This window comes from Cantharellus anzutake (genome assembly GCF_015039405.1).
Source record: "Cantharellus anzutake strain C23 chromosome Unknown EI90scaffold_19, whole genome shotgun sequence".
NCBI lineage: Eukaryota > Fungi > Basidiomycota > Agaricomycetes > Cantharellales > Hydnaceae > Cantharellus > Cantharellus anzutake.
Genome location: NW_024066969.1, coordinates 224,233 through 243,080, shown reverse-complemented (window position 1 = coordinate 243,080; position 18,848 = coordinate 224,233). Strand labels below are relative to the sequence as shown.

Below are 18,848 nucleotides of genomic sequence, written 5' to 3'. Positions count from 1 at the left end.
AATCGGAGGCGTCGGTTTCTACAATGAGGGGGGCGTCGGGTAGCCAATGTGTGAGGATAGGAGCGGAGGTGAAGGCTTCTTTCAAGGTGTTGAAAGCAGAGCGGCAATCGTCAGAGAATAGCCAGGGGGCTCCTTTACGCATGAGGCGCATCAAGGGGACCACAATGTCGGAGTATTGGTGAATGAAACGCCGGTAGAAGTTAGCGAAGCCAAGGAAGGATTGGACATCCTTGACTTTACGGGGCTCGGGCCAATCTTGGACGGCTTTGACCTTCTCGATGGACATGGTGAGTCCGGAAGGAGAGAGGCAGTAACCGAGATATTCCGTAGTGTCCATATGGAACTCGCATTTCTTCGGATTGGCGTATAGGCCATGTTTGCGGAGTCTCTTAAGAACTTCTCGGACATGCTCCTGATGCGAAGCCATGTCTTCTGAGTAGGTAAGGATGTCGTCTAGGTAGACTACCACAGAAACGTCCAAGAGGTCGGCAAAGACTGTGTTGACAAATCGCTGGAAAGCTGCAGGTGCATTCGTGAGACCGAATGGCATGACAAGCCACTCATAGGAACCATAGCGCGTGCGGAAGGAAGTCTTCCATTCGTCACCTGCTGCAATGCGAACCAGGTGGTAAGCATGCCGGAGGTCGAGTCTGGTATAGACCGTGGCATGGCTAGGTGCATCAAGGAGGTTGGAGATGTGGGGAAGTGGGTAGCGATCCTTTTTGGTGATCTTGTTCAGCCCTCGGAAGTCGACGCAAAGACGGAGGGATCCGTCCTTCTTGCGGACGAAGAGGACCGGTCCCGCGTGAGCGGAAGTAGCGGGATGTCAGGGCATACACCCTGACCTAGCCCATACCCGCATCCACACCCGCACCCGCAACCGCACCCAGCTGTTGCACTCCCCGCGCGCGCCCTGTGCCGGACGCTCAGTGCGGCCGGATGGCCCGGACCTCGGGTCTCGGGTCTCATGTGACTTCCGGATATCTCCGGAAGTTTTCGATGTATTGTGGCCACTGTGGGAAGATGAGAAGTTAACTTCCTTCTCATCTCTGACCCACAGTAGTTGTTGCCCTGGATAGGGCTGTTCATAGGTCAGGCTGTGGACCATAGGGGAGGGTCATGGGGACCCGGGAGTCGTCCCCTGACACGGGACGAATGAAACTGGAGGCCAGGTGTTCATCTAAGAACGCCCGGAGGGCCTCGAGTTCCGAAGGAGAGAGAGAGTACATGGTACCCAAGGGTGGGGAGGTGCCTTCCTCAAGGTCGATCTTTAGGTCGTGCTCACGGTGCGGTGCCAGCGTCGAGGCTTTGCTCTTACTGAACACATCCGCGAACTCGTGATACTCCTTCAGAACGGCCGAGAGGTCGACGGAATCGGTGTGGGATGAGGCAGCCCTCAAGCGGCTTTCCTCGGAAGGGATGGTTAGGCTGAAGGATACCGATCCTTCAAGTCGGCAAGCCTTCGCGAATGCGGAACGGCTGACGAACTCGATAGATGGTAATGGAGGAGTAACAGCCTGTGACTGAGGTGCTGGCGAAACATCAGATGGTTGGATGTCGGACGACGGCAGTGTTGCCGGAGACGACGGGGGAGAGCTCGGAGTGACTGTCTTGGTAGGTTCGGAAGTTCGGAACATGATACTGCTTGAGACCCAGTCAATCAACGGATTGTAGCGGGTAAGCCAGTTGTGTCCTAGGACTAGGGAACATGATCCATCCAGCGATGTGACAAAGAAAGTCGTGGGGGTGATGTTTCCGGAAGCGAAGCGGAGGGGAATATCAACGGCACGGGTTATGATTGAGTTGGTGCTACCGTCGAATAGGCGTAGTTGTAGGGGTTTGATCTGGTATGTCTTCAAGGCCAGCTTTTTTATGAAGGTGTCGTCGATGAAGCAGTCCGAAGACCCAGAATCTACGAGTGCAGGTACGTTCTCATAGGAGCGGAAAAGTTTATTTTGTGTCCTAATATTGGACAAAGGAGAAACAGGAGGAGAAGAAGAAGAGAAGCGGAGAGAGGTGGATCGATCTACGGAAGTAGTCGGAGGGGGCGGAGGAGAGAGTGGTACATCAGCAACACTATCTACAACGGGTAGAACATTGCCCGAAGGGTCAACATTGAAAGGAGAAAATAGACCATTTGAAAGAGAAAAGGAAATGGGAATGTGGAGGGAGGATAAGTCGGAAATGGAAGACACGTTTAAACGCACTTCTTTGAGCGCATGGAAGGAAGGATCGCAACCCCCGGTCCGTGCGGAGTCCACGGGGGTGCGGACTAATTTTTTGCTTCTGCGGAAGCGGATCCTTGCTCCTCGGTCTGGGCCGAACGGGCCTTAGACGCGTGAGAAGAAGACTTGGGACAGTCCTTGACCATGTGGCCAGACTGACCGCAGAACATACACAGTTTCTCGTCGAGACGACGCTTACGCTCTTGTGGCGTGAGCTTACCGTTATTTCCGAGTTTAGACGAGAGGTCCGGTTTAGCGGAGCTGGCCTCGGACTTCTTATTGTCCTTCGGAGGCCTACTACCGGAAGCGGAGTTGAAAGAGGAGGAGGAAGGGATGGGGTCGGAACGAGAAGCGGTGGTGGACTTGTCGAAAACGTTAGAGGAAGAGGGTTTCGCGTGATGTGTAACTTCCGATTTACGCTCCCAATAGCGTGCATCGAGAGTTTGGGAAAGGGTGCGAAGCTCAGAGAGAGTAGAGGGTTTACCTACTCTGGCAATATCATCCTTGATACGTTCCGGCAATCCGTTATAGAAGAAACGACGAAGCGCGGCTTCTCCGTAACCGTTGAAGGAGAGAATGAAGGAAGGTCAGTTGGGAGGTTCAAACGAGACCACCACCAAGCTGTTCCCTGGTTCTTTAGTTAGGATGGGGAAGTGTACTAGTGTTGTTTATTGTAAATATAGTACCAATCCGAGTGTTTTGGCTAATTCTATTTTTATGGGTTAGTTTTAAAGTTCCTGGGAATTGACTTACAGATAAACCGAGCCCTGCGGAGCTGTTTCTTTATTGAAATTTATTAATTTGTCTAGGTGTAATTCTGTGTAGCGTTGTTTAATTTGGATTTAAACTTGAATTTAATCTTCTACTTGGTGAAGTTTCAAAGATTCTATTCAGTTAATGAATTTGGATGGTGTCTGGAGTGTCCCTTGAGTTCGTTTTATTTTTGTCTTTATTTTATCGCTTGTTTTAACAGTAGCAAAATAACTGTTTTGTGTTTACACTTTGAAATCTGGAGTGTTAACCAGCTCTCCTGTTGAAATATCTACTTAATATTTCTCTCCTTATTTGCTGCCTTTTACTACAGTGGCAATCTTAACTGTATATCACTTTTTCGCACTGGAGTGACAACCAGAAATGCTTGAGAAAAATAATACTCTATTTTCTTACTTCTCTAAGGGGGGCGAAAAGTCGCAGAAAGGGTCTCCCTTTTATACTCCTTGGGTCGCCTTCCTTTTTCACGCTCTACCTTCTATTTACAGGATTTATTTACAGTGTATTTTTCTCAAACTGAATAAAAAGTGAAATTTTCACGCTATAGTTCCACTGCGCATCGCCACCCTCACGTGTCATTACACATGATGCGGATTCCTATATTCCCGTCATGGGTATAACTTCACAACGGCTGGACCGTTTGGGCTGAGAATTTGCATAACTATAGTTTCCTATTTTTCATAATTTCCGTGTAAATTTCGTTGTATGTTTTAATTATGGATCCTACGCAATCATCGTCTTGTCCCTGAGCTCGGACTTTTGATGTCGCTATTCCTGTTATTGGATTTCTCATTAACGCATGATCCTTTTATTATGGAAATTTGGGAGGATTAAGAGTAGATCCTTTCCTTTCTAATGGGCTATCAAGCTTGTCTCGGTCGTTACTAGTTAATCTTCGCACTTGCTTTTTAGACATTGTCCTCGTTTTGCAGGAGTTTTAGTCATATCTCCGTCGTTTATGGGTAGTTTCCCCTGTAATTACTCTCATTGGTTCCGTTTGGGTGACATCTACATTTCCTATTATAAACACGACTTTGACTTTTGCATTAGTTCCTGAGGAATCTTTGTTCCGTGGTACTTCCATCCTTGCTACGTGTGCGGACGTGGGAAAGTAGTTTCCGTGGAGGTTCTCTGATTATTTTTATAGTCAAATCTTGGTCGATTGTCCTAATTCTTGGTTTAATATTTGCTATAAATTCCCCCGAGAATTCCGTCTCGTTGATGGTAAGCTTGAAGTATTTTTATTATTTTTCTTTCTTTCGATTTATCGTGTATAGTCGTAATAATTCGTAAAAATTCGTAAAATTCGTTAAAATTCAGGTCCTTCTATGTTCTCATATCTACTTGTCGTATGAGGTTTTGTGATTTATCTGGCATATTTCCATAATGGGTTTCCATAGTGTGGCCGTTATTTCTCCTACACCGTGAAGTTGAGAGGCGTGTCGATTGAACTCGACAACGTATTTATTGATGTGGTGCCCGTCCTTCATGTCCAGTGTCATCAGTTGAACCTCGGCGTCGCCCACAGGATCGTGAGGGCCGAAGTTAGTTTGAAGTTCATTAACGAACTCTTGATAGTCATTCATCCATCGCAGACGAAGCGTGGAATTCTGGTCGAATAACAGGTCCGGCTCGAACCAATCGAGGGCCATTCCCTTGAGGTAGGACTGCGCAAATATGACTTTAGCGTGGTCGCTAGCAAAAGCGAGGGGACGGTCCTGGAAATTGAGCTCACATTGGACCAAGAATACTCGGAGTTCTCGGGGATCCTTTCCGTCGAACTGTTCGGGTTCGCGGACCTTGGTCCGGAGAGCAGAAGATGGTCGTCGTCGTCGTCATCCGGTGTGACAAGCCAGACTGGCAATGGCTTGGGCCAATTGTGTAATGGCCACATTGGAGGTGGGTTCGGCATCGTCGGCGGTTGGGACAGTGGGGATGGGAGGATCATCAGGAGGAGGGTCGACGAAGTCGGGGACCTCGGAACCGAGTCCAAAGAAGTGGACAGGATCAATGGGTTGTTCCATGGTGTCTCTGAAGTCGGAGTCTGCAACTGGTGATCGATTCCTAACGGGGCGCATGATCGGAGTCGATGGGAGAGGGGTTTCAAGGTTAGAAAAGCTTCGAAACTCAACTGGGTTTCTCGCCAATCGACTAGGACCAGGCTGAGAAGGTTCTGGGGAAGGTGAAGCGGAGTTGGGAACTAATGTGCATAGTTGCAAACGAGTGCGAAGGACTTTTGGTGCCATACAAGACGTGTACTAGTCAGGGAGTAGTAAAATACTGTCAGAGACCAGATTCGAGACGAAGGAATGTCTCCATAGCGGAGGGCTTCGGCCTCAGCGACTTCTGCCAAGAGCGCTGTGCCTAGTGACACATCCGTGCCCTAACTTACTGACTGGCAATTAGAACCTAGGGGGGTAACTCTAGTTGATTTTACTACTGGGGTGTAACCTATGTACAAGTGGGATATATATATGGTTACAGTGGAGACGGGTCCGCAATTGGCGGAGCCGAACGGAGCGGAGCTAACGGGGTTTAACATTAGCCGACTGAATATTACCGACGAGTCGGTTCGCGGGGTTAGCGGAAAGGCAGGCAATAACCCAGAAACGGAAAGGAGGGATAGGCCCGAAGGTGGGCTCTGCAGGGCAGGCGAGTGTATTGCCCAGCGGAGGCGGGGGTGCGCTAGCGGACGTCGGAGCTGTCCGGAAGTCTTCAGGGCTCCGTACTTAGGGAGGCGTAGGTAATAAATTGAAATGAGGGGGTGGTGACCATCGAGGGGTGCCGAGAGGATTGCGGAATAACGGGGGCTCCGAGGTTAGTGAGGGAGGAGCGGAGTTGGATCGGAGGGATCGGAGGGACCGGAAGTCGATGGCTGGGGATGGATATGACAATAAGGCTCATTGCAGAGCGGTTCCAACATTCATTTGAGACAGTTTCGATGTCAGTCTCTATCAAATCTTGTTTGTGCAGCATGGCTAACAACCCTTCAGTTACTTCAAGTTCTTTGTGTATTATCGTCTCCTCCCTTCTACCTCAAATATGTATGCCTACCCAAGCCTAATACCCCTACTCCACCCGAAATTTCCGCCAATCCAAAATTTTATCCATTTTTCAAAGATGTCATTGGCGCAATTGATGGTACACACCTTCCCTGCAACCCTTCCACAGAAGAGCGCGAAGCATCCCGCAACCGCAAAGGGGGTGTCTCCCAGAACTGCCTGGCAGCATGTTCATTTGATCTCCGTTTCCAATATGTGCTCAGTGGATGGGAAGGGTCAATTGCCGATATGGCAATGTACCGTGATGCACACATGACAGATTTGCCTATCCCAAATGGAAAAATGTATCTTGCAGATGCCGGATTTGGTGCATGCGATACACTTCTAGTTCCTTACCGGAAAGAAAGATATCACTTACAAGAGTTTGGGCAGAGTCAACTTCGGTAAGTCAATTTTCGTGGCCCCACTACCCATCTCAGCTGTCCTACAGACCACAAAACCATCGAGAATTGTACAACCTTCGACATGCTCAACTTCGGAATGTTGTGGAGCGCAATTTTGGAATTGTAAAAAAGCGCTTTGCAATCCTCCAGCATGCACCTTCATATCCAATGGCCATTCAGGCTCGAATTCTTCCTGCACTCTGCTGTCTCCACAACTTCATTCGATTTTACGATGCTGATGAAATCCACACTTTTGGAGTGGCCAGTATTGTTAGAACCGGCGGAAACGGACGACTCCGGAGTGGAATCGGAGACTTAGCGTGGAGGGACCTTGGCCTCAGCGACTCAAGCGGAGCGCTGTGCCATTGCTGTTTGTCCATTTGGTCCTTAATTTCACAGTAGGTGAGCAGGAAGTCTCTTGGGGGCATTTCAGGTCGATTTCGGACTAAACCAAAACGAGTATGTACAAGCGCCGATATATATAATGGAAGGGGCAAAAGCACAAGGAGAACAAAGGGTAACCGAATCGGAACGAAGACGTCCGAACGGGAACAAAGGGTAGAAGGAGCGGAGAGGTACCGAAGGTCATAAGGCAGGACCTGTGATACATCCGAAAGGAGGTAGGGAGGGCGAGGCCCAGAGGGGCAGGAGGATGAGGGGAAGTGGGGATGATGACTAACTGGCTAGAATAGAAAGAAGCAGTAGTCCAAATAGGGATGAGGGAAAAACGCGAGATATACATTACAAGCGGCGAGAGCGCCGAAGGCGATCCGCGAAGCTTGGGGGTTGCGGAGCTTACGGAGGTTACGGAGGCGGGGTTGAAAGTCCGAGGGATATTGGCAATGGTGTTTACGTAGTATGAGGTCACCAATGCAATGGACTAAGACCGAGGTGGAGTCAAAGTCCGAGGTAGGGACTATGACGGAGGCTCGGAGTAAGGTACGAGCAGTGTCCGAGTGCGAAGTACGGAACAGCGGTGGAAGGTCGTAACTTGGCAGAAGGGTGGCGGAGGAGTAACAGAGGGAGGAGAGAGGGGAAAGGTAAGGGAGGAGGAGTGGCGGAAAGAAGAGTAGTCAGGTCCAAAGGTGAGTATCGGAGCGGACGGGGGAAGCGTAGGAGGATGATGGGAGGGTGGAGGTGTTGTGAAGGGGGAGCGGAGCAGTAGGAGGGTGGCGAGAGGGGCGGTGTTCGGTCCGAGATGAGTATCGGAGCGGACGGAGATAGGGTCGGAGAGGTAAGGAGGAGGTGTGTTGCCAGGACCGAGGGTGAGTATCGGAACAGCAGCGGTAGGTTATGACTCCGGAGGTGAAGAGGGTGGAGGTCCGGAAGTCAGGTCGGGGTCGGGTATGCACGGATATGACAGGTATGGACATTACCTCAGGTGATTTTGGGGAACTTCAACATGGTACTATCACTCGGCAGGAAAGCAGTCGGGCAAGTGGAATTCGCGATAGTATAGCTCAAGCAATGTGGATTAGCTACCAACAGCACTTGTCAACTCATTGAAGTCAGTATATATGAATGATGTGAAACAAATACTAGGATTGCCCAATCACTAGAATTTTGGTGCTGCCAGACGGGCTATTTTCTTCCTGACCCAGTTCTTTCGCAAGCTATCACGGTTCAGGCTGAGGTAGATGTCTGCCGCATATGGCTCCTCCTGAAGAACATTGAGCAGGATCGTCAATTCTTCATCATCCAACTCATCCTCAATCTCTTGAGCATGAGTAGCAGCTTGAATTTTCCACTGCGGGGTAGTTGGGATAGTAGAAGACGAGGCAGAGCTGGAAGCAATGAATGCCTTGGTGAAGTCACTCATTGACTCAGCTAGGGCAGTGAAGCCAATTGCGGCATTGGAACGCGGAATTGTATGCTTTTGTTTCGGTAGTGCCTCGAGTTTGACAGCATGTTGAACAAATGAGCTTTTTGATTCAGGATGTGGTGACTGATGAGTTGAAGGGATGGAGGGAAGAGATGAGAGGGAGGGAGATGGCTTGAGAAGATCGGGGTCAATATTGTCCTCAAAGCCAAGATCATGGCGCTTGCGAAGTCATTCAGGGGAGGGGGTACATGACCAATTCTCGGTTTTGTCAGCATCCTACAGACATATATAAGTCATGACCTTGAAAGGAGTGTCAACATACCTTTGGTTCATCAGCAGTGGGTTCAGTGTCCTCGCTTTCAGGCTCCGGCATCTTGGTTGCGCGGAATGCTTGGCGTCCAGTTGCGCACTTAGGATTAATCTCTGCCATCTCATCAAAGAGTGGCCACCCTTTTTGACGGAATGGAGCAGCCAGAGGCCACTCCTAGTAATGTAAATATCATTATTAGCAATTAGTCATCGCAAATAAGAGATATGGGCTAGCAGCTACTTACCGCAACAAAATCAATCCATAATTGCTCCTCTTCCGGTCCTAGATCAGCACCATTTTCATTACTCCAGGGGAAGCCTGACTGTTCCGAGAGCCGTTTGACTGCCCAATATATCTGTTTTAACTGCAGAAAAGGTATAGTCAATACTTTGCTGAGATGCCACAACTAGCAACTCACCTTGCCATATTTGTTCTTGCATGCACTAGGCTTGAAGACTGTCCCACACTGCTCAAGTAAGTGCGCTGAGGCACCATTCCAGACCTTGTCCTTGAAGCCAATATTAGAAGTACCACCTGCGCGCTTAACTTCAAGAAGATGGTGGATGAGCTCTGCCTCATCATGGGACCTCCAAGTAGCCCGCTCAGATGGTGTCTCAGTAGGAGCGGTGGCTGCATGAGTGGGTCCTCCTTTGGGAGGTCGATGTCGTTTGCTGCCGTTGATCGGAGCTTCAGATGTTGTGTTGACATCTGTGTCAATGTGTTTCCGCTTTGGGGGCATAATTCACAAGTCTCAATGTCGCTGCATTCCATTGTAGAATTTATAAAAGGATCTATGATGAAGAAACTGTGTACCGAACAGTCATCAGTTTCTTCTCGTTTCTTGCCGAAACTGAAAGAATCAGGAAGAAAAAGCGAGAAAGAAACACGCAAATAATGAATTAAGAAACTGGAAGAAACGGGTCGAAGAAACCAGTTTCTTCAACCCGAACGAAGCCTAAAGGTAACCTAAGTAAAGGAGAAACCAGACTGTACCAAATAGTAATCCCCGAGTGCACGTGGCAAATCTGGAAGGCCAGATGCCAGAGAGTCATTGACCCCGACCACCCACGAACCACTCTGAGCGAAATCAGAAATGCCCTCCAAGCTGGCCTCAATGACAAACTCCAACAAGATATCACCCTGACAAATCGTAAGAAATACAGCCGAAAGGCCCTACCAGCCAAGCTAGTCCTGCTCACCTGGAGCGGGAACCTCCACGATGAAAGGAAACTGCTGGACAACTGGCTTAACAGCCCCGGGGTTTTAGTGGGTATACCGGACCCCCCATGACCGGGGCCGGGAGTCCCACACCGCGCCGATAACCGGCCAGTGCGCAACGCATTTCCCCACGGTGGCAGACCGGCAGACCACTCTATGGGATCTTATCTCCCTACACAAACCCCAAATACACGACCATGTATTGCGAAAGCTACTGGGGTTCCACCAAAAAATATATATATAATATTGACTCAGAGTGCCCAGAGTGTATGCAATGTCAGCATTGCATACATAATGCTACCGATTCGGGAATGGTCATCGCGAACGTGGACTTCAGGGGTGATAATTCAAGGTTGGCGGTGACAGGAGTTGAGATGGGATGAGCATTACTGAATCCAAGAGTTAAAACGGCTTTCGTGAACGGTTACCATTTTTATGGAATCACCCCCCAGAAGTATCGACTACGGAAATGACAATATCTTGGAAAAAGCTTATATGGGCTAAAACAAGCATCGAGAGCTTGGTATCAAGAAAGCGAAAAAAGAGGAGTTTGGATGAATTGGATTTACCCATTGGGACTCGAACCACACCGTCTTTATACAAAGGCAAGAACAAGAAGTTCTGCATCATCGCCCTATATGTCGACGACCTGTGTAATGGTCCTTGTTAGAACCCGGCGGATGCAGACGACTCCGGAGTGGAATCGGAGACTTAGCGTGGAGGGACCTTGGCCTCAGCAACTCAAGCAGAGCGCTGTGCCATTGCTGTTTGTCCATTTGGTCCTTAATTTCACAGTAGGTGAGCAGGAAGTCTCTAGGGGGCATTTCAGGTCGATTTCGGACTGAACCAAAACGAGTATGTACAAGCGCCGATATATATAATGGAGGGGGCAAAAGCACAAGGAAACAAAGGGAAACCGAATCGGAACAAAGACGTCCGAACGGGAACAAAGGGTAGAAGAAGCGGAGCGGTACCGAAGGTCATAAGGCAGGATGTAAGGGATTAACCTTACTTCACTATAATTCCGATTATAGTGATATTTATATTATGTTGCATCACTATAATTCCCATTATAGTGATGTGGTTATTTCTTTATTTATTTGTGCCGAGATATGTAATTTACATATATATACCTCGGAGTAGTTGTAAAGGCCTGGTAGCCTTTTACCTCTACCCCGTTGAATATACAGCTCATTAAAGCTTATGTTTAGACGGACCTACTGAGGCCTGAGGCGAACAGGGGAACGGAACGTTACCGTCCCCAAAATAGTAAGCAACCTTTCACTGGACCTGTGATACGTCCGAAAGGAGGTAGGGAGGGCGAGGCCCAGAGGGGCAGGAGGATGAGGAGAAGTGGGGATGATGACTAACTGGCTAGAATGGGAAGAAGCAGTAGTCCAAATAGGGATGAGGGGAAAACACGAGAGATACATTACAAGCGGCGAAAGTGCCAAAGGCGATCTGCAAAGCTCGGGGGTTGCGGAGCTTACGGAGGTTACGGAGGCGGGGTTGAAAGTCCGAGGGATATTGGCAATGGTGTTTACGTAGTATGAGGTCACCAATGCAATGGACTAAGACCGAGGTGGAGTCAAAGTCCGAGGTAGGGACTATGACGGAGGCTCGGAGCAAAGGTACGAGCGGTGTCCGAGTACGAAGTACAGGACAGTGGTGGAAGGTCATAACTTGGCGGGAGGTTGGCGGAAGAGTACCAGAGGGAGGAGAGAGGTAAGGGAGAAGGAGTGGTGGAAACGAGAGTTGTCAGGTCCGAAGGTGAGTATCGGAGTGGACGGGGGAAGTGTAGGAGGATGACGGGAGGGCGGAGGTGTTGTGAAGGAGGAGCGGAGTAGGAGGGTGGAGAAGTAGTAGGAGGGTGGCGAGAGGGGCGGTGTTCGGTCCGAGGTGAGTATCGGAGCGGACGGAGATAGGGGAGGAGGAGTAGAGGTGGCATGGGGGGGTAGAAGGAGGTGTGTTGCCAGGACCGAAGGTGAGTATCGGAATGGCAGCGGTAGGGTATGACTCCGGAGGTGAAGGTGGAGGTCCGGAAGTCAGGTCGGGGTCGGGTATGCACGGATATGACAGTCCTCTGCAACGTTGACTTGATTTCGAGCCCTAAGAATCGATGTAAGCGAGGTGGCTTATGTAACTGAGTCACTGATATATAAACCCAAGGACCCTTAGCTAGTGACTATTCTACTAGCTAAGGGGTCCTATATTGGTGACTCCGTTATGCAAGCGGCCTCGCTTACAATCGGACCGAGGTCTGAAGGTCCTTTTAAGCTGCTCCTTGTTCTTGCCTCTGTGTATAAAGATGGCATGGTCCGAGTCGCAACGATTCGTGGTACCAAGCAGTGTTCAACCTGTATTGGCTTTTTCGAGGCTTCCACATGGTGTTGTTGTTTCCGTAGTCGATACTTCCGGGGGGTGGTTCCATAAAAATAGTATGTTTGAGCGGGCGTGAAGGTTTCTTCACAGTCTACTTGGTAGACTGGGCTAAACTCTTTAGCCACAAACCTCGCCGAATACCCAGGAGTCAGTGTCAGGTCGGTTGAGGGCATCGTCATAGGTGTGTGGTATATTTTCATGAGCCACATAAGCATGGTTTTCGCCCTCTTGTTGGACGTTCCTAGGTTCAGATTGCTGATCACTTTGAGTGTAGGAGCTAACGATATATCGTTCGTCATCATCTTGTGTTCGAAGTCGCCACACCCGTCCAGATCGTCGTAGTCCATCCGGTACACCTCTTCTACTGGGTCATTACTCATCCCCTCTATCCTTTCGACAACTTCATCCTTGTCCTCTACGACGCCTGTCGCAGGTTTCTGGTTCGGGGGACCCTTCGAAAATATGAGCATCTCGTGATTCATGAACCTTGCGGGTACTTGAATCATACACGACGAAGGCCTTCTTGCCGATGGCCAACTCGAGATGAATCCCAGTGATCGAACGATTCGAGAACTTGTCTCTGTACTTGTCAAGGACAGCCAATGTGGCTTTGCAACCAAAGGTACGTATCGTGGAGACTGATGGCTTATTTCCCTCAGAATATTGGGAGAGAAGTCATTAGTACACAGGATTTTAAGCTTCTTCCCAGATTGCTGACCCGCATCCACCAGGAAGCCTTTGAACGTTTCTAGGGCATCACTTTTGTTTGGGGTAAATCGAGAATAGTTATCTACGAAGGTGATGAAATAATGGAAGCCTTCTTGGTCTGTGGTTTGCGTTGCATATGTCGGAAAAGACGTGTTTGAGGATTTTGTCCGATTGAGTGAGTGTTTCTTTCAGAATCAACGATGGTGCAGCAGTAGGGGCACTAGCAGCAGTGGCAGAAGTAGAGGGATCAGACGTTTCAATTTTGGATTGACAAAATTCCAGAGTCTCCAATTACCTTGCTTGCAAGGTCACTTCCAAACCCACAATTGCGTGGGAAAAATGTGTTTATATTACTTTTACTTCTCATGTGATTCCCAATAGCATGTGACCATTCAACAAATTGTATTATGTATCATTGTGTTATGGTCATCCCCCTTGCCATCATCGTACCTGAAGTTCTCTGGTGTTTAGTGCATCCCTGGTATAACTCAGTCAAGTAATAACCGGCACCCGATGCCCTCACTGCTTCCCAAGTAGTATTTGCCGGCATATCCAACTTTTCGAAGCATATGTGCTGGAGTCCGCCCACTTCAAGGCTTCGTGCACAGGTCATGTACCAGCCATGGGCTGGCGACAACCCCGGTACTCACTTCACAAATGGCAACATCGACTCTCACTTTACAAATGAGAACTTCGTGACTGCAAGTTCTCCATCTTTGTTGGGTGCCATAGAGCACTTGAGTGACATCCAACCTGATAAGAGGGCGGTAATGAAGCGAAACTCTCGGCCCCCACCGCTTCCCCACGAGTTCCATTTGCAATGTTCAGATTGGTGTTTAGGTTTGATGTCACCAGCATGTCACTTGATAGGCACTGAGAAGAGGACAACATACTCCGCATGGTGGAGGAGATCATAGTGTTTAGAGACTCAGCTCCCCTTCTTAGTAACCGTGTAGAAGGTGGCTCGCCTTCCAAACAACACTTCTCTGGACCACTTTCTCTCTGGTTAAGCACCAAAGGCAGGAGTAAGAGATGGTGCCAACCCTTTATACTTTTTATTGTTTCAGACCATCCTTGATTCAACTCATAGTGCTCATTATGTCCGTTAACTACAAAGAAAATGTCAACTGAGTGGGTGCTTGATGGATGGAGTGTCAAGGAATTAAATGACTAAAGCCAACTCCAATAACTGGCCTTGTGGTCAGCAATTTGTTGAAATTCTTGTTTTCTTGGTACGCTGTGGACCGTCCATTGAGTCTGTCGGACTATACATCTTGCGCACAGGCATTTCCATGAAGGATTGCCCGATGCTTCTACTTTTGGCATCCATGTTGATGAACGCAGTCGAGGATGGCTTAAAAGCCACCTCGCGCAATTTTTCTCTTTCCTCTCTCCTCAGCTCACATCCTTGGAACTGAGGTGAGATTTCTTTTCATCACTTGGAGCAGACTTTAGTCTGACACTTGTACATATTTCCTGGCGCTAATTCGCGACTAGGTAATGACTAATAATATGCGTTCACATCCTTGGAACTGAGCGCTAATTCATGACTAGTTCATAATTCAAATACAATTAATGATGTGCAAGCAAGGTCATGGTTGCTTCACAACCTTTCTAGTCAATCAGAACCTTACAACATAGGTAGTTCTTCCCCGTTGTTCTTGAATTTCTCAATGTTGTGAGTGTCCTTAGCATCACTTGAATTGGCCATGCATGGCTGGGCTCATAGCCTTCGAAAGATAAAGGCTATGATGTGTAAGTTCTGCACCAATATGTACATAGTCAGAGATATGTAGTAAAAAAATAAAAAACTATCGCTCTCACCTCAGACTTGTACACTGAGAAAAGTGATTCCATGATAAAATCAGGTGTGGCATGTGACAGGGGTTTGCGCATAAACCCAATTTAATCTTGTCTTGCCTGCATCATAAATCCCCATTTTTTCACGAATTTGACCAGAATCGTGTTGTAAAATCTTGGTTTGCAGGGGACTTAATCAATTTATCTGTGAAGATTCACGATAGTATCACCAATATTTCGTCCTACTGCCATGACTAATCCGAGACTTTATCACATATTTATGAAGGACATTATCTCATTGGAAGCTCAGCAAGTGCACTATATTACATTTAAGTAAAGGCAGTGTGGAAGAGTGCTTCTAGTATGAGGGCTGGGTTGATGAAGAGTCGGCGGAACAAGAAGATTGGAGGTGAAATGATAGCAATGAGAGAAGTCGAGACTGCAAGCAAAGTGAGCATGATGTTCATTAGACTGGAAGATCCAGAGTTGGTTAGGCATGACAGCAGATGAACAATTGTCACCTTTCTGTCCCAAATCCCTCAGGCTCACACATCTAGCCCTTCCCAGTTTGTCATTTCCTCTCTGACCAGAGCCCCTCATGCTTGCATGTCTGCGCTTTCCCATGACCATCATCACCTCCTTTTGGGCCCAAGCCCCTTGAGTCTGTGGGTCCACCCAGTGCAGCAAAGAGTGCCTAGAAATCATGAGCATCCAATCAAATAGGAAAAATATTGAGTACCTTTTCCAGCTTTGGTATGCATGCGATTGCTGTCAGGTTCCACTCCATTCTCCTCAATGAGAGAGGTGGTTTTCCCCAGAAGAGCGTGCACTATTCGAAGGTCAGCATGTTGAAAAGAGTGTGTGAAAAATTAACTTACGTTTTGGTTGCGGTATTGAGATGAGTGTGTTTACCTGCACTGCAGGTCACTCTGCCTCCCCCATAATTATGTAAAACGTGCCACTTTTGCTTACGTGTTGTATTCCGCATTGTATTACCTGCACAGCCGTCCGGGTGAAATTACGCCATTTCTGCCACTTGTGCTGACGTGTTCATTTTCCATTTAGGTTTCATGACCTTGTGACTTTTATATTTATAACGTACAATTGGTAGACAAATCAAGTGAGATTGGCAAAACCCAACGTGAGCGTCACCTACGAATCTCTGAGGCTTGATTTTGGGCTCTTTTGGTAGAGGAGAATTAGATCTATCCACGTACCGAGTTTAGGGGTGAATGCCCAACTACTTCAGGAGTTAATATGAAGAACTCTGCCCTTCACAATGTCAGCGCTTAGTCCAAGCACACCTGAATGCGCGCCCAGCGCTTACCTGGCCAAAATTCCCCTTACTTGTATCTGCACCCCTACCTGCCTTACTCGTCGTGCTAGGCTGCGTCCGATGACACAGCCACAGCCTGCATCTGCTAAAATACTGTGTCGTACTCATGAATTGGCATGTCAGCCTGCGATGCGGCCCATTCTTGAAGGGATGCAGCAGACACATGCCCAACTGCGCAGCTCTTGGTCCAACCCCCCCACTGCTGCTGCACCCCCGCTTGCCCTGCCACATGGGCGCTTTGGGCAAGGGAAGGAGATTTATTAGTCGATACTATTGACCAATTTTCAGTGCGCTTGTCTTATCCTCATTTGTACACTTGTCCCCCCCCAAGTCGCTGTCCTGATGTCCTCTTTCTGCTCCCCATTTTCCTATTTGTTTCCTATTATCCGGAACACTTCCGCTATTGTCTCCACACACTTGACATAGCCCGATGCCATGATTCGGGATCTCTCCTGAGCATAGAACATCTATGCACTCTTTTTGTGTGGAATAATGATTTAATCATGGTTCACTTTTTTCTGTACAACTGACTAGGGTGTTGAAAAGCAGTGCAGGTCAGCGCGTGCGAAGGCACGCACTCTAGTAGCAGGATTACAGATCAAAAGAAGCTAGACGGTTGATGTAGATGTATGATAAAGTTATCTCTGGTACTGTCATATGCAAGTGTCCATTCAAGGCCTACCCAGATGTTGGTGGAATGGAAGGATTGCGGTTTGGGGCTTGGGGCTTGGGGCTTGGGAGGTGATGACAGCAATATTGATGAGTAACGCGTTTCAGACTGAGTTCGGTGCATCACAACCATTCCAAAGCCTGTTCCAGGCACAGGACTACCCAGCAGGACACTTGGACACATTCTGAGTAGGCAGCGCTACATTGTTGGGGACACTGAGAGGGAGAAAAAGGTTAAGTCCGAATCAGGTGGACTCGGACCAAACAAAAACAAATAATGATCGTGACCGCGCAGCACTCGTTCATTCTGACCACCTGAGTCTAGGGCCATCGGATTTCTTTCGGTCAAGGTCACTAGGATGCTCGGAAAGTCAAGCAGCCATACCCAAACGTCTGGTGTGCACTAACTTAACAGCCACGCGACTTTGCATCTTTGAGTGTTCGCAGCTACCACTTCTGGGAGAACCATAGGGGGTCAAGGACATTTGTACGCCCATTTTAGCCTCAATAGCTAGCTTTTGGGACTCAGAGCTGACTTCGCTTGATTGGGAATGGTCTGCTCCAGCCAGCATTTGGGTTATCCGGGAGCCGATGCACCTTCCGACCGCTTCTGTGCAACTCCATAGCCCGTCAAATCCCTCTGAACTTCGTATGCACATTTGACGGCTCTCTGGGACCATTTAAGGGATCTCAGTTACATGGACTTGGCTCGAACTCAGTATGGATGCCATTTCTCCACATGCTCAACCCCTGCGCTCTGGGCCATGTTTCTTTAGGAGATCGCCTGCTTTCACTGCATCTTTTGGGATGGGCTCTTGAGCATTTAGGACTAGCTTAACTTGCTCTGGATAACGAATTTATTGATTAATTATTGCCACCCGCACGTTAGTTTGGACTTGTATTGTTTCCTATAATTTCATCGCACATTTCATTCGGGCCTTGGAAACGTGCATATGTAGATACTGAATTGAAATCATATTCGGCACTCGAAAATTTGCTGCAACTTTGTCTGAGTGCACACGCGATAAAAATCCTGCTCTATTCGGCCTCCAGAAAGCTGTGGGGGCAGTCCGTGAAATTACGTGATTAAATCGTGCTCCCCTCAGCCCCCACCAAGCCGGAGGTGATGGTCTGTGAAATGACATGATAGTTGACAAAATCCTGCTTCCAATAATCCCGCAGTGGTGTAGGATTTTTCATTCATATTACATGACCTTATCATGGAATCACTTTCCTCAGTGCGTACACGAGTTCTGTTGGTCCTTTTATACATGGGCTACGCCGCTGACGTGTCCACCGCATAAAGGGCGCACAAAGGGTAAAAAGAGGGCGAAGGTTCATGTAAAACCCTCAAACTTCACTTCACCATCAGTTTGTGTCTCAGCAATCGCCACCCGGTACGTCGGAACCGGTTGTTGAAATTCCAACACAACATACAGTGGACAACAGGCACCCGTGGGAACCGATGATCATCGTAACGCCTGTTTCCTCGATTGTGTTCTGAGCAAACCGACCCCCTCTTTGCTGTGCTGCGTCATGATATGTCGTTTCTGTGCCAACTCTTCCAAGGGATTTTGGGAGCGGGGCGTAGCCACCTTCCCCTGATGGTCCGCGACCCAGTCCTAGACCCTTGAGGCGGTGTTGATCCAGTACATCGACGAATTGAACCTTCACGACCATATGAAAAAGCGCCATGGCGACGCGAACCCCAGGCCTTTGCCCGCTAGTACTTCGATCGCGCCCAGTTCGTTCGGAAGCGGCATAGCCTTTGACACTTCTATATTCTGCTGCATCTACCACTAGAACCAATCTAGTGCTCATTGTTACTGGGGTTACAGTAATGGCAGCCGCTGAGGAAGAGTGTCATATTTCGGTCGGTGTCGCGCCTCGGCGAACCATGCGGTCGCCTATCCCATCACTTCTTAGCGTGTCCATAACATTGACAGCAAGTATTCGGGATATGGTTTCACGGTTACGGGATATGATACTTCCGGACCCTGGAATAGAGTCATGAATCCATTTTTGAGCGCGTCTGAGCAGCATTGGGGCGTTGAAGGGCCTGCGTATGTGCCCACCTGATGACTTTGTTTTCGCTATAAGTTCAAGTTAGAAAATAGTCAAGTCCGTCATGGTACAGGTGTGCTGGTGACGGGGGTTACGTA

The 18,848-nt window shown here is 48.5% G+C and overlaps 3 protein-coding genes across 3 annotated transcripts; all 3 read right to left on the bottom strand.

Annotated features, from left to right (window-relative positions):
- Positions 1–8,491: 8,491 nt before the first annotated feature.
- On the bottom strand, positions 8,492–9,312 carry EI90DRAFT_3015704 (uncharacterized protein; the record flags this gene model as incomplete). The annotated part of the gene is made up of 4 exons (XM_039056918.1): positions 8,492–8,539; positions 8,586–8,747; positions 8,818–8,937; positions 8,992–9,312. 4 exons carry the CDS (start codon positions 9,310–9,312, stop codon positions 8,492–8,494), a joined length of 651 nt encoding a protein of 216 aa, XP_038916936.1.
- A 2,237-nt stretch (positions 9,313–11,549) lies between these two features.
- Positions 11,550–12,643, bottom strand: EI90DRAFT_3122386 (uncharacterized protein; the record flags this gene model as incomplete). Its single annotated transcript, XM_039063502.1, has 2 exons — positions 11,550–11,900; positions 12,038–12,643. 2 exons carry the CDS (start codon positions 12,641–12,643, stop codon positions 11,550–11,552), a joined length of 957 nt encoding a protein of 318 aa, XP_038916935.1.
- A 2,367-nt stretch (positions 12,644–15,010) lies between these two features.
- EI90DRAFT_3288863 (uncharacterized protein) lies at positions 15,011–16,601 on the bottom strand (the record flags this gene model as incomplete). The annotated part of the gene is made up of 7 exons (XM_039067129.1): positions 16,435–16,601; positions 16,289–16,396; positions 16,112–16,253; positions 16,009–16,068; positions 15,421–15,510; positions 15,269–15,375; positions 15,011–15,152 (listed from the first exon to the last, which is right to left on the bottom strand). Exons 1-7 carry the CDS (start codon positions 16,482–16,484, stop codon positions 15,011–15,013), a joined length of 699 nt encoding a protein of 232 aa, XP_038916934.1. The 5' UTR covers positions 16,485–16,601.
- Between the last annotated feature and the right edge of the window lie 2,247 nt (positions 16,602–18,848).